The 12,778-nt window shown below is 42.0% G+C and overlaps 1 protein-coding gene across 2 annotated transcripts in view; it reads right to left on the minus strand.

The window, feature by feature from the left end:
* Window positions 1-11,609: 11,609 nt before the first annotated feature.
* The window catches only part of LOC116943056 (uncharacterized), a 50,397-nt gene continuing 49,228 nt past the window's right edge, over window positions 11,610-12,778 (minus strand). For both annotated transcript variants that reach the window (XM_032955692.2, XM_076067371.1), the window contains exon 22: window positions 11,610-12,160. In XM_032955692.2, coding sequence (XP_032811583.1) covers window positions 12,032-12,160 — 129 coding nt within the window. In that variant the 3' untranslated portion in view covers window positions 11,610-12,031. The remainder of the gene's footprint in view (window positions 12,161-12,778) is intronic.

Consider the following 12,778-nt stretch of genomic DNA (forward strand, 5'->3'; position numbering starts at 1 on the left):
GCTATATGCGGTCCGAGACATGGCGTTTGGTTTCTCCAATGTAACTACTACCACAGAGGCAACTTAGTTTGTAGACACCAGGGTATTGTATGTCCGGAACCAGATCACGGATTTTATGTAATGTGTTAAAACGGACCACGGTAGGACCAACACCTCGGCCGTGGCAGATCATTGTTATAATTCAGTAGGCTCACATGCCATTGACTTTTCCAAGACATAGGTTCTTTGTAAGCCATCTGGCTACCATGAGAGATTCGTTCATGTGGCTATCCACATATACAAGTCACAGAGACAATTTCAACCGAGAAGATGGATTCTATCTTAGCAATCATTGGAAAGATTTGATAAACCATTTCAGGTCTTGATTGTTCACGCTTACAGTGGCTTTCAGACAGCATACATTAAAAAAAAAATGTCGTCTCCCCCCTCCTCTTTTCAGAATATAGATGGACTAGTCCTAAATAAACTGCCAAATCGCTGCGCGTGGCGCTAACGTTTTTTATAAATAAATAAATGCACCGTTTAAAAATAAATTTATGCAAACCAACACACCTGAAGACGAGCGTTTGTGTTATGGTCGAAACGTCGTGAGAATTTTTATTGTTTTATATATTTTATTATTTTATTGTTTCCCTTCAACGTGACTTTACCGAAAGAACTAAGAATATGAATTACTGCAGTCACGAAAGCTTTAAATCACATCAAAACTGACAAGCAGGTCGTCTGGGGACAGGGAAATACCCTTCATTGTTGATACCAGGTGAATAGAGTTTAGTACCGCAAAGGTGGTTTTTCCAGTAAAAGGCCGCAGGATTTCAGACAGAAAACGAGCCAGTTTGTAGGTGGGGGAGTTGATAGTAGAGATGATGGGACGAAGGGGTATATCTTCTTTATGTATCTTTGGAAGGCCATATAATCTTGGTGGCCTGGCCGCAGAAGGTTTCAACGAGAACTGTTTGGTTTGATCAATTAATGCTGTTGAATCAGAAATGATTTTGTTGGTTTTAGTGACGAGGCTGTTGGTGGGGTCTCTTCTTATTTTTGTATAGCTGCCATCGCTGAGTAGTTCCTGAATTTTGTTGTTATAGTCTATTTTGTCCATGATGACAGTGGCATTGCCCTTGTCGGCTGAGAGGATGACAATTTCATCCCTCTTTTTGAGATAAATCAAAGCGCTCATCTTTGCTGTTACTAGCTGGCATCTTAGCGTTTTTGAGGGTTGTAGTGATTTCAGATCTTGCTACGTCTGCAGCGATGTGACCCAGGCCCTTGAGTGCCACGTCGACATGGGCAATGATATAATTAACTGGTATGTGTCTAGGTGTGACTGCAAAGTCTAGTCCTTTAGCTAAGACGGTTTTCAGACCATCAGAAATAGAACTGTTACTGCGATTAATTACGACTTTGTTAACATCTAGTTTTTTGGTGTATGGGTCAGATTTCTTGTTGGAGAGGCAGTTGAATTTGGAAATCAAGTTGTCCTTACATTTGGTCGACATAGTGGCAGCTGAAGAGGCAGTCATATTGTCTATATGTTCCCAATCCGATGTGGACATTGTTGCCGTCAATGATAAGTGTGATTTGTAGAGTGTACCATCGCAATCATTGAAGACTTGGTTCATCAAGGACTGCATACTGATGTACCCCCCCTGGTGAGACACTGCTTAATCAACACATACTTCACCTGGAATGGGACTTTCTACAAACAAACTGAGGGCACCCCAATTGGGCTCTCCCCTATGTCCGGTTGTAGCTAACGTTTTCATGGAAAATTTTGAGACTGACGTCATCCAGACTGCCACTCTACTACCGACCTTATGGAAGAGGTACGTGGATGACACTTTTGTCATCTGGCCACATGGCTGGCCTGCTCTAGACCAATTCCTCGACCACATCAATTCCATACACCCAGCCATCAGATTTATCATGGAAGTCAAAAAGGATGGCAAGCTACCCTTTTTGGATGTCCTAATTAAAAGGAGACCTGATGGTTCAATGAGCCACTCTGTCTACAGGAAAGCTACCCATACGGATGCTTACTTAAACCCGGATTCCCACCACCATCCATCCCAGAAGAATTCCTTCATCAAGACTCTATACCATAGAGCCCAATGCATTTCCGACCAGGAACACATTACCAGTGAACTCAAGCACGTACACCAAGCTCTCAAGGTTAATGGTTACTCCGACTACACAATCCGCAAAGCCATCACTCCAACCATGAAGAAGGATCCTCTTGAGGAGCCATTCAAAACCATAACCTTACCCTACATTGCGGGGGTCACATAAAAGATCTCCAAAATCCTGAATAAGCACAAGATCCAGGTCCAATTCAACACAGTACATAAAATCCGTGATCTGGTTCCGTCGGTAAAAGATGTGGTTCCAGACATACAGTACCCGGGCATTTACAAACTAAAGTGCCTCTGTGGTAGCAGCTACATTGAAGAAACCAAACGACATATCTCGGACCGCATCCGTGAACATAAAGCAGACTTGAAACACGGTAGGACGAACACCTCAGCCGTGGCAGATCACTTAGAATTCAGTAGGCTCACATGACAATGACTTCTCCAAGACGGAGGTTCTTTGCAAGCCATCCGGCTACCATGAGATTCGTTCATGAGGCCATCCACATATACAAACACAGAGACAATTTCAACCGAGAAGATGGATTCTGACTCAGTAACCATTGGAAAGACGTTATAAACCATTTCGGTTCTTGATTGATTGATATTTTACGGTGACTTTCAGACCGCAGTCCATTCGCTGGCACTGCCACTTAGTACCTTTCACACGACGGTCAATGGTATGGTTTATAGCATGTTGTATAATAATAAAATAGTATAAGTGTAATGTTTAACATAATTCATAAGGCAATATATAGTATCGTAATTGTATAGTGAATATACAGCAGTGTGGTACACAGTAGGGTTGGTAGAATAATACAGTGTAATATTACAAGTCTAATATTTCATAGTCTAAAGTATAGGGTAGTGTATAGTAACCCATTGTATAATTCAAGGGTGGGGATTGTCTATGGCAGTGTATATTAAGGTGTATAGTCGTGTAATTTAGAATAAAGTTTAGTTGGAGGCATATCAATATAATGCATGTCAGAGCTTACATTGGGCTGTGTATACGACATTCTACAATGTAGTTTAGATTGGAAGGTATAATATTGTAATGTATAGTAGTCTACTTCTTTGGTTCTTTCGGTAAAGTCACGTAGAATGAGAATAAAATAATAAATTGATAAAATAAAATAACACAATAATATTCTCACGACGTTTCGGCCACAACACAAGCGGCCTTCATCAGGTGAAGGGAGCGAGACTGTCTGGTAGGACAGCGCTGGAGTGAGAGAGCCACGTTCAGATCACGGCTTTTAAGCTGTGTGAGAGGAACAAAGAGCCTTGACGAAGGAATTAGCATAAAATTTAGCATTGAAAAGGCTGAATGATTAGCTTGTGACTGGTCACAGAAATAGCTATGTTAAAAGTTAAAGCATACACATCCGCAGAGGCACCCATTGTTAAAAGGAATTAGCATAGAATTTAGCATTGAAATAGCTAAATTAAGGCATTCGCTTGTAACTGCTACAGAAATAGTTAGGTTGAAGTCAGAGCATACACATTCACCGAGGCACTTAGTACAAATCAAAACAGGAGAATTTAGCATTGAAATAACTAGGCGAATTTAGCATTGAAATAACTGGGTGATTTGCTAGTGACTGGTCACAGAAATGACTACAAATCTGAGCTATTCACAGTACTATATAGTGAACCAATAAAAACTAAAATATAAATTACCTTCATGTTATCAATAAACTCTATATTCTCCAATCAGCTAAGCTACCAACCATAAGTCGTTATATATCACAATGCTATATGGCGAAAAAATGGGTGGATTCTTACCCTCAAATTTCCGTACCACGGATAGCTACGGGCCCCGTTCAGACGGACGAGTTCGTCCATGGTCGGAACAGAGGAGGGGGAGAGAGACAGCTGCGAAGCCCTAGTATACTCCATGTTGTAAACCATACCATTAACCGTGGTGTGAGAGGTATTAAGAGGCAATGCTGGCGAAAGAGCTGCGGTCTGAAGGTCATCGTAAAATTACAATTAATTAAGAACAGAAATGATTTAACACATCTTTCCAGTGGTTACTGAGCCTGAATCCATCTTCTCGGTTGAAATTGTCTCTGTGCTTGTATATGTGAATGGCCTCATGAACGAATCTCTCATGGTAGCCAGTTGGTTTGCAAAGAACCTCCGTCTTGGAGAAGTCAATGTCATGTGAGCCCACTGAATTGTAACAGTGATCTGCCACGGCAGAGGAGTTCGTCTTACCGTGTTTCAAGTCTGCTTTATGTTCGCGGATGCGATCCGAGATATGTCTTTTGGTTTCTCCAATGTAGCTACTACCACAGAGGCACTTTAGTTTGTAAACGCCCGGGTACTGTATGTCTGGAAGAGCATCTTTTACAGATGGAACTAAATCACGGATTTTGTGTACTGTGTTGAATCGGACCTGGATCTTGTGTTTATTCAGGATTTTGGAGATCTTTTTAGTGACCCCTGCAATGTAGGGTAAGGTGATGGTTTTGAGTGGCTCCACAAGAGGATCCTTCTTCATGACTGGAGTGATGGCTTTGCGGATTGTGTAGTCGGAGTTGCCATTAGCCCTGAGAGCCTGGTGTACGTGTTTGAGTTCACTGGTAATGTGTTCCTGGTCGGAAATGCATTGGGCTCTATGGTATAGAGTCTTGATGAGGCAGTTCTTCTGGGATGGATGGTGGTGGGAATCCGGTTTCAAGTAAGCATCTGTATGGGTAGCTTTCCTGTAGACAGAGTGGCTCATTGAACCATCATGTCTCCTTTTAATTAAGACATCCGGAAAGGGTAGTTTGCCATCTTTTTCGACCTCCATGGTAAATCTGATGGCTGGGTGTATGGAATTGATGTGGTCGCGGAATTGGTCTAGAGCAGGCTGGCCATGTGGCCAGATGACAAAGGTGTCATCAACGTACCTCTTCCATAAGGTCGGGCGTAGAGTGGCAGTCTGGATGGCGTCAGTTTCAAATTTTTCCATGAATACGTTGGCTACAACTGGAGATAGGGGGGAGCCCATTGGGGTGCCCTCAGTTTGTTTGTAGAAAGTTCCATTCCAGGTGAAGTATGTGTTGGTTAAGCAATGTCTCACCAGGGGGGGTACATCAGTATGCAGTCCTTGATGAACCAGGTCTTCAATGATAGCGATGGTGTCAGGTACCGGGACTTTGGTGAACAAGGACACCACATCAAAACTGACAAGCAGGTCGTTTGGGGACAGGGAAATGTCTTTGATTGTCGATACCAGGTGAGTAGAATTTAGTACCGCAGAGGTGGTTTTTCCAGTGAAAGGTCGCAGTATATCAGCCAGAAAACGTGCCAGTTTATAGGTGGGGGAGCTGATAGTAGAGACGATGGGACGAAGGGGTGTATCTTCTTTGTGTATCTTTGGAAGGCCATATAATCTTGGTGGTCTGGCAGCAGAGGGTTTCAACAAGAACTGTTTGTTCTCATCAATTAATGCTGTTGAATCAGAGATAATTTTGTTCGTTTTGGTGACCAGGCTGTTGGTGGGATCTCTTTTTATTTTTGTATAGCTGCCATCGTTGAGTAGTTCTTGAATTTTGTTGTTATATTCTGTTTTGTCCATGATGACAGTGGCATTGCCTTTGTCGGCTGAGAGAACGACAATATCATCCCTCTTTTTTAATTGAGATAATTCAAAACGTTCGTCTTTGCTGATGTTGCTAGGTGGCAACTTAGCGTTTTTGAGGGTTGCAGCGATTTCAGATCTTGCTACGTCTGCAGAGATGTGACTCAAGCCCTTGAGTGCAACGTCGACATGGGCAATGATATCATTAACCGGTAAGTGTCTCGGTGTGACAGCAAAGTTTAGACCTTTAGCTAAAACGGATTTCAGACCATCAGAAATGGAACTGTTACTGCGATTAATTACGACTTCGTTGACGTCTATCTTTTCGGTGTGTGGATCCGATTTTTTGCTGGAGAGGTGATTGAATTTGGAAATCAAATTGTCCCTACATTTGTTCGACATAGTGGCAGCTGAAGAGGTAGTCATATTGTCTACATGTTCCCAATCCGATGTAGACATTGTTGCTGTCAATTTTAAGTGTGATTTGTAGAGTGTCTTGTCTAACTGATCGAGTTCGGTGCGTGTAAGTCTGATTTTTTCCGAGATAAGAGCGAAGCTAGTTCTAGCTAGAATTCGTTTTGCATTGAGAGAAGTTGCAACAGCAGAGGTTAGTGTAAATGCGGTTGGTATTACCTTAGAGTCGCGGCATCTCTTCAGAAAGGTGAGAGACTCGATTAGTTGAGCCTTCTTATCCCGAAGTCTGTTGAATGATCTTAAGGATGTGTGGAATCCCTCCCCGTAGAGGCGGTTAAATTTCGATTTAAAGCTTTCGTGACTGCAATGATTCATCTTCTTTGGTTCTTTCGGTAAAGTCACGTAGAATGAGAATAAAATAATAAATTGACTTTACCGAAAGAACCAAAGAAGATGAATCATTGCAGTCACGAAAGCTTTAAATCGAAATTTAACCGCCTCTACGGGGAGGGATTCCACACATCCTTAAGATCATTCAACAGACTTCGGGATAAGAAGGCTCAACTAATCGAGTCTCTCACCTTTCTGAAGAGATGCCGCGACTCTAAGGTAATACCAACCGCATTTACACTAACCTCTGCTGTTGCAACTTCTCTCAATGCAAAACGAATTCTAGCTAGAACTAGCTTCGCTCTTATCTCGGAAAAAATCAGACTTACACGCACCGAACTCGATCAGTTAGACAAGACACTCTACAAATCACACTTAAAATTGACAGCAACAATGTCTACATCGGATTGGGAACATGTAGACAATATGACTACCTCTTCGGCTGCCACTATGTCGAACAAATGTAGGGACAATTTGATTTCCAAATTCAATCACCTCTCCAGCAAAAAATCGGATCCACACACCGAAAAGATAGACGTCAACAAAGTCGTAATTAATCGCAGTAACAGTTCCATTTCTGATGGTCTGAAATCCGTTTTAGCTAAAGGTCTAAACTTTGCTGTCACACCGAGACACTTACCGGTTAATGATATCATTGCCCATGTCGACGTTGCACTCAAGGGCTTGAGTCACATCTCTGCAGACGTAGCAAGATCTGAAATCGCTGCAACCCTCAAAAACGCTAAGTTGCCACCTAGCAACATCAGCAAAGACGAACGTTTTGAATTATCTCAATTAAAAAAGAGGGATGATATTGTCGTTCTCTCAGCCGACAAAGGCAATGCCACTGTCATCATGGACAAAACAGAATATAACAACAAAATTCAAGAACTACTCAATGATGGCAGCTATACAAAAATAAAAAGAGATCCCACCAACAGCCTGGTCACCAAAACGAACAAAATTATCTCTGATTCAACAGCATTAATTGATGAGAACCAACAGTTCTTGTTGAAACCCTCTGCTGCCAGACCACCAAGATTATATGGCCTTCCAAAGATACACAAAGAAGATACACCCCTTCGTCCCATCGTCTCTACTATCAGCTCCCCCACCTACAAACTGGCACGTTTTCTGGCTGATATACTGCGACCTTTCACTGGAAAAACCACCTCTGCGGTACTAAATTCTACTCACCTGGTATCGACAATCAAAGACATTTCCCTGTCCCCAAACGACCTGCTTGTCAGTTTTGATGTGGTGTCCTTGTTCACCAAAGTCCCGGTACCTGACACCATCGCTATCATTGAAGACCTGGTTCATCAAGGACTGCATACTGATGTACCCCCCCCCTGGTGAGACATTGCTTAACCAACACATACTTCACCTGGAATGGAACTTTCTACAAACAAACTGAGGGCACCCCAATGGGCTCCCCCCTATCTCCGGTTGTAGCCAACGTATTCATGGAAAAATTTGAAACTGACGCCATCCAGACTGCCACTCTACGCCCGACCTTATGGAAGAGGTACGTTGATGACACCTTTGTCATCTGGCCACATGGCCAGCCTGCTCTAGACCAATTCCGCGAACACATCAATTCCATACACCCAGCCATCAGATTTACCATGGAGGTCGAAAAAGATGGCAAACTACCCTTTCTGGATGTCTTAATTAAAAGGAGACATGCTGGTTCAATGAGCCACTCTGTCTACAGGAAAGCTACCCATACAGATGCTTACTTGAAACCGGATTCCCACCACCATCCATCCCAGAAGAACTGCCTCATCAAGACTCTATACCATAGAGCCCAATGCATTTCCAACCAGGAACACATTACCAGTGAACTCAAACACGTACACCAGGCTCTCAGGGCTAATGGCTACTCCGACTACACAATCCGCAAAGCCATCACTCCAGTCATGAAGAAGGATCCTCTTGTGGAGCCACTCAAAACCATCACCTTACGCTACATTGCAGGGGTCACTAAAAAGATCTCCAAAATCCTGAATAAACACAAGATCCAGGTCCGATTCAACACAGTACACAAAATCCGTGATTTAGTTCCATCTGTAAAAGATGCTCTTCCAGACATACAGTACCCGGGCGTTTAAAAACTAAAGTGCCTCTGTGGTAGTAGCTACATTGGAGAAACCAAAAGACATATCTCGGATCGCATCCGCGAACATAAAGCAGACTTGAAACACGGTAAGACGAACTCCTCTGCCGTGGCAGATCACTGTTACAATTCAGTGGGCTCACATGACATTGACTTCTCCAAGACGGAGGTTCTTTGCAAACCAACTGGCTACCATGAGAGATTCGTTCATGAGGCCATTCACATATACAAGCACAGAGACAATTTCAACCGAGAAGATGGATTCAGGCTCAGTAACCACTGGAAAGATGTGTTAAATCATTTCTGTTCTTAATTAATTGTAATTTTACGATGACCTTCAGACCGCAGCTCTTTCGCCAGCATTGCCTCTTAATACCTCTCACACCACGGTTAATGGTATGGTTTACAACATGGAGTATACTAGGGCTTCGCAGCTGTCTCTCTCCCCCTCCTCTGTTCCGACCATGGACGAACTCGTCCGTCTGAACGGGGCCCGTAGCTATCCGTGGTACGGAAATTTGAGGGTAAGAATCCACCCATTTTTTCGCCATATAGCATTGTGATATATAACGACTTATGGTTGGTAGCTTAGCTGATTGGAGAATATAGAGTTTATTGATAACATGAAGGTAATTTATATTTTAGTTTTTATTGGTTCACTATATAGTACTGTGAATAGCTCAGATTTGTAGTCATTTCTGTGACCAGTCACTAGCAAATCACCCAGTTATTTCAATGCTAAATTCGCCTAGTTATTTCAATACTAAATTCTCCTGTTTTGATTTGTACTAAGTGCCTCGGTGAATGTGTATGCTCTGACTTCAACCTAACTATTTCTGTAGCAGTTACAAGCGAATGCCTTAATTTAGCTATTTCAATGCTAAATTCTATGCTAATTCCTTTTAACAATGGGTGCCTCTGCGGATGTGTATGCTTTAACTTTTAACATAGCTATTTCTGTGACCAGTCACAAGCTAATCATTCAGCCTTTTCAATGCTAAATTTTATGCTAATTCCTTCGTCAAGGCTCTTTGTTCCTCTCACACAGCTTAAAAGCCGTGATCTGAACGTGGCTCTCTCACTCCAGCGCTGTCCTACCAGACAGTCTCGCTCCCTTCACCTGATGAAGGCCGCTTGTGTTGTGGCCGAAACGTCGTGAGAATATTATTGTGTTATTTTATTTTATCAATTTATTATTTTATTCTCATTCTACGTGACTTTACCGAAAGAACCAAAGAAGATGAATCATTGCAGTCACGAAAGCTTTAAATCGAAATTTATAGTAGTCTAGTTTGTAGCATAGTAGTAACGCAACACAGGACGGAGCAGCGCATCGTTGCTGTTTCTTCTCTCCTCCCTCCTCCGTTCCGAGCATAGATGGACTCGTTCGTCTGGACAAAGCTCGTCGCTTTCCGGTGGTGCTAACCACAGTGGTGCTAACCACAGTGGTGCTAACCACAGTGGTGCTAACCACAGTGGTGCTAACCACAGTGGTGCTAACCACAGTGGTGCTAACCACAGTGGTGCTAACGTTGAAAAGAAAAAGAAACCGCCACTTTTTTCCGACATAGTTCCGACAGTCACATGCTAATCCCTCACACTAACATCATGCTAATCCCCCAGTTACATGCTAATTTCTGACTTTAACATCATGCTAATCCAACACATTAACATAGCTACTTCAATGCTAAATTATTCTGTTGATATGTAAACACCTTCGTCAAGGCGCTTTGCTCCTCCTACCCAGCTTAAAAGACGCGGCCAAAGCTTGGCTGTGTTCACTGAAGCGCTGTCTTGCCGACAGTTCTGCCTCTTCACCTGAAGGCTACTTGTGTTGTGGCCAAAACGTCGTGAGAATTTATATTTGATTGTTTCATTTTTATTATTTTATTTTTATTCTACGTGACTTTACCGAAAGAACCAATATGAATCCCTGCAGTCACGAAAGCTTTTAATCGACATTTTAGATAGCCCGCGCCTCCATATACCCCGCATGCATTCATATCTTTAACGTTGTTACTGCAGCTTAATTCCATCATATTAATACGAAGTTTGCATTTGTATTACATTCCACTATCAATTGTTAACATTAAAATCATAACGTGCACAAAGAAAACAAACTAATCGGAAACGAGTGAACTTAAAACAGTAAAGAAGCTCTCCCGTCGCCGCTGCAGATCTTGCTGTGCCCCACCCCCCACCTCTCTCTCCCCCCAGCTCTCCCGTCGCCGGTAAAGTGCACGCACTTAAAACATTGTCGTTCAATTGTACAAATACTTCATTTAAAACGTGATAACATGTGCAATTTTAGTGCGAGTGGTTTATACAGCAGTGCTTTCGTCAAAGGTAAGTGTTGCATAATGGATAGTCCTACCATGAAAAAATATGAGTTATGACATGTCACACGTGTAAAATATTTTTGGGATAGCCCGCACATCCATATACCCCGCAGGGTCTTGTTTTGTTTGTGAAAAGTGGTATACCCCGCAAGTTATATGCGGGAAAATAGGTAATGATCAACACTTTCTACTACTGATTATGCTGCTGGTGATGATCACAATGATGTTGCCGATGGTGGAACAGCAGAAGCATCATCAGCGAGTAATGATGCAGAATTATCAACATCACTTACTGCTGTTGATGATGATTTGGTATCCTCAATATGTGCTGCTGCTGGTGCATCCCCATCATTAGCTGATACAAAACTCATCATTGCTTGAACCTGATGATGATGGAACAAGCAGAAGCATCCTCAAAAGCACCACATTCTGCTGATATACAGGTACAGCAGCAGTAGCACTGTAATTAGCTGCTGCTACGGATGCATTTAGCAGGCGTCCATGTTGGTTAATTAATTTAGCGGACACAGAGAGAAACAGAGACCCACCCCAGGACACAACCCTCTAAATAAAACAACCATTCGCTTTCTTAAAAAACGCTTCGATCCTTACGCAGTTCAGAGAACACAGCAGATAAAAAATATAATTAAATCAACGTTTTATTTGTACAGTTAACAAGTCACCTCCACGCAGCTTTCATTACACAATCTGAAATGCAAATTCCAATGCAATGTCAGGATCCGTATCAAATAAAATGTCTGCATATTCAAAACCATTTGGTCCAATAAACCATGCTTGGATTTTAAAGCTCCAAACACGATAAAAACAAAAATTTCTCCAGCCTGCAAATAGCTATACACCCCCCATGAGTTCAAAACAAACTCACAGATTTTTAACATATGAACATGGGGCTCCATTTAAGTGTTGATGAATGTAAAAAAAATTCTGATTTTTCCATGATAATTTGGCAAGGTATCCATCAACAAATGTGAGACATAGCCAAGGTGATGCAAAGTGATTATCATGACAATCTATCCTGTTGTGTTTACATTTACAAATTGCTTCAGTGCTTCTTCTGGGTTTTTACAGCTTTGTTGGATGCTCCCAACACCATTCGGCGCAAGGGTTTTAGTTGACGATTCACCTTTGGAGTGATTGGCACCTGGAAAGCCACACTCTGCCGCCTCAAAGCCTGCAAGTCGGAATTCAGAGGATTACATGTTGCCTTCATTAGACATGCTTGTGAATGTATAAATGAATCAGTGAATACATTTCTAGTGTGAGTCAAGCTAGTGGTCGAATTCTTGGTTAATATCCGTGCGCTGCTGCGAATGGTCAATGTCTGACAGATAAGCAAGAACAACGACTCAAAACATCTCATCACCAACCACCTGAAGGGACTTGCAAGCTATGTTCATGCACAACTCTTTGTACAATTCAATATGGTAGTCAATTTAAAGTGGTTTCTCACCCACAAATGGCTCACACGAGCATGGGAAGTGCAATCCATAAGAATGCCACTTTTATTAAATATACATTATATTTTATAAAGTATAGTTAGTCTTGTATTATGTTCCTCAATACCACTTTTATAAAATATGCAGTATATTTTATAAAGTATTATTGGTCTTGTATTATGTTCCTCAAAGATAACGAATTATAAGTGCCATGTTATAGTACGTTTTGACAAGCATGTTGTAGCTCTAATGACACCACACAATTATATATGATACACAGACCCATTGCTGAGTATCCCTTAGCATACATTTCTTGAAGTGGCTAATAGTAGTGAGTTTTCTCAAATCACATA

Source organism: Petromyzon marinus, chromosome 16 (assembly GCF_048934315.1).
Source record: "Petromyzon marinus isolate PM22_M1 ecotype Great Lakes invasive population chromosome 16, UKy_Petmar_22M1.pri1.0, whole genome shotgun sequence".
In the NCBI taxonomy this organism is placed as follows: domain Eukaryota; kingdom Metazoa; phylum Chordata; class Hyperoartia; order Petromyzontiformes; family Petromyzontidae; genus Petromyzon; species Petromyzon marinus.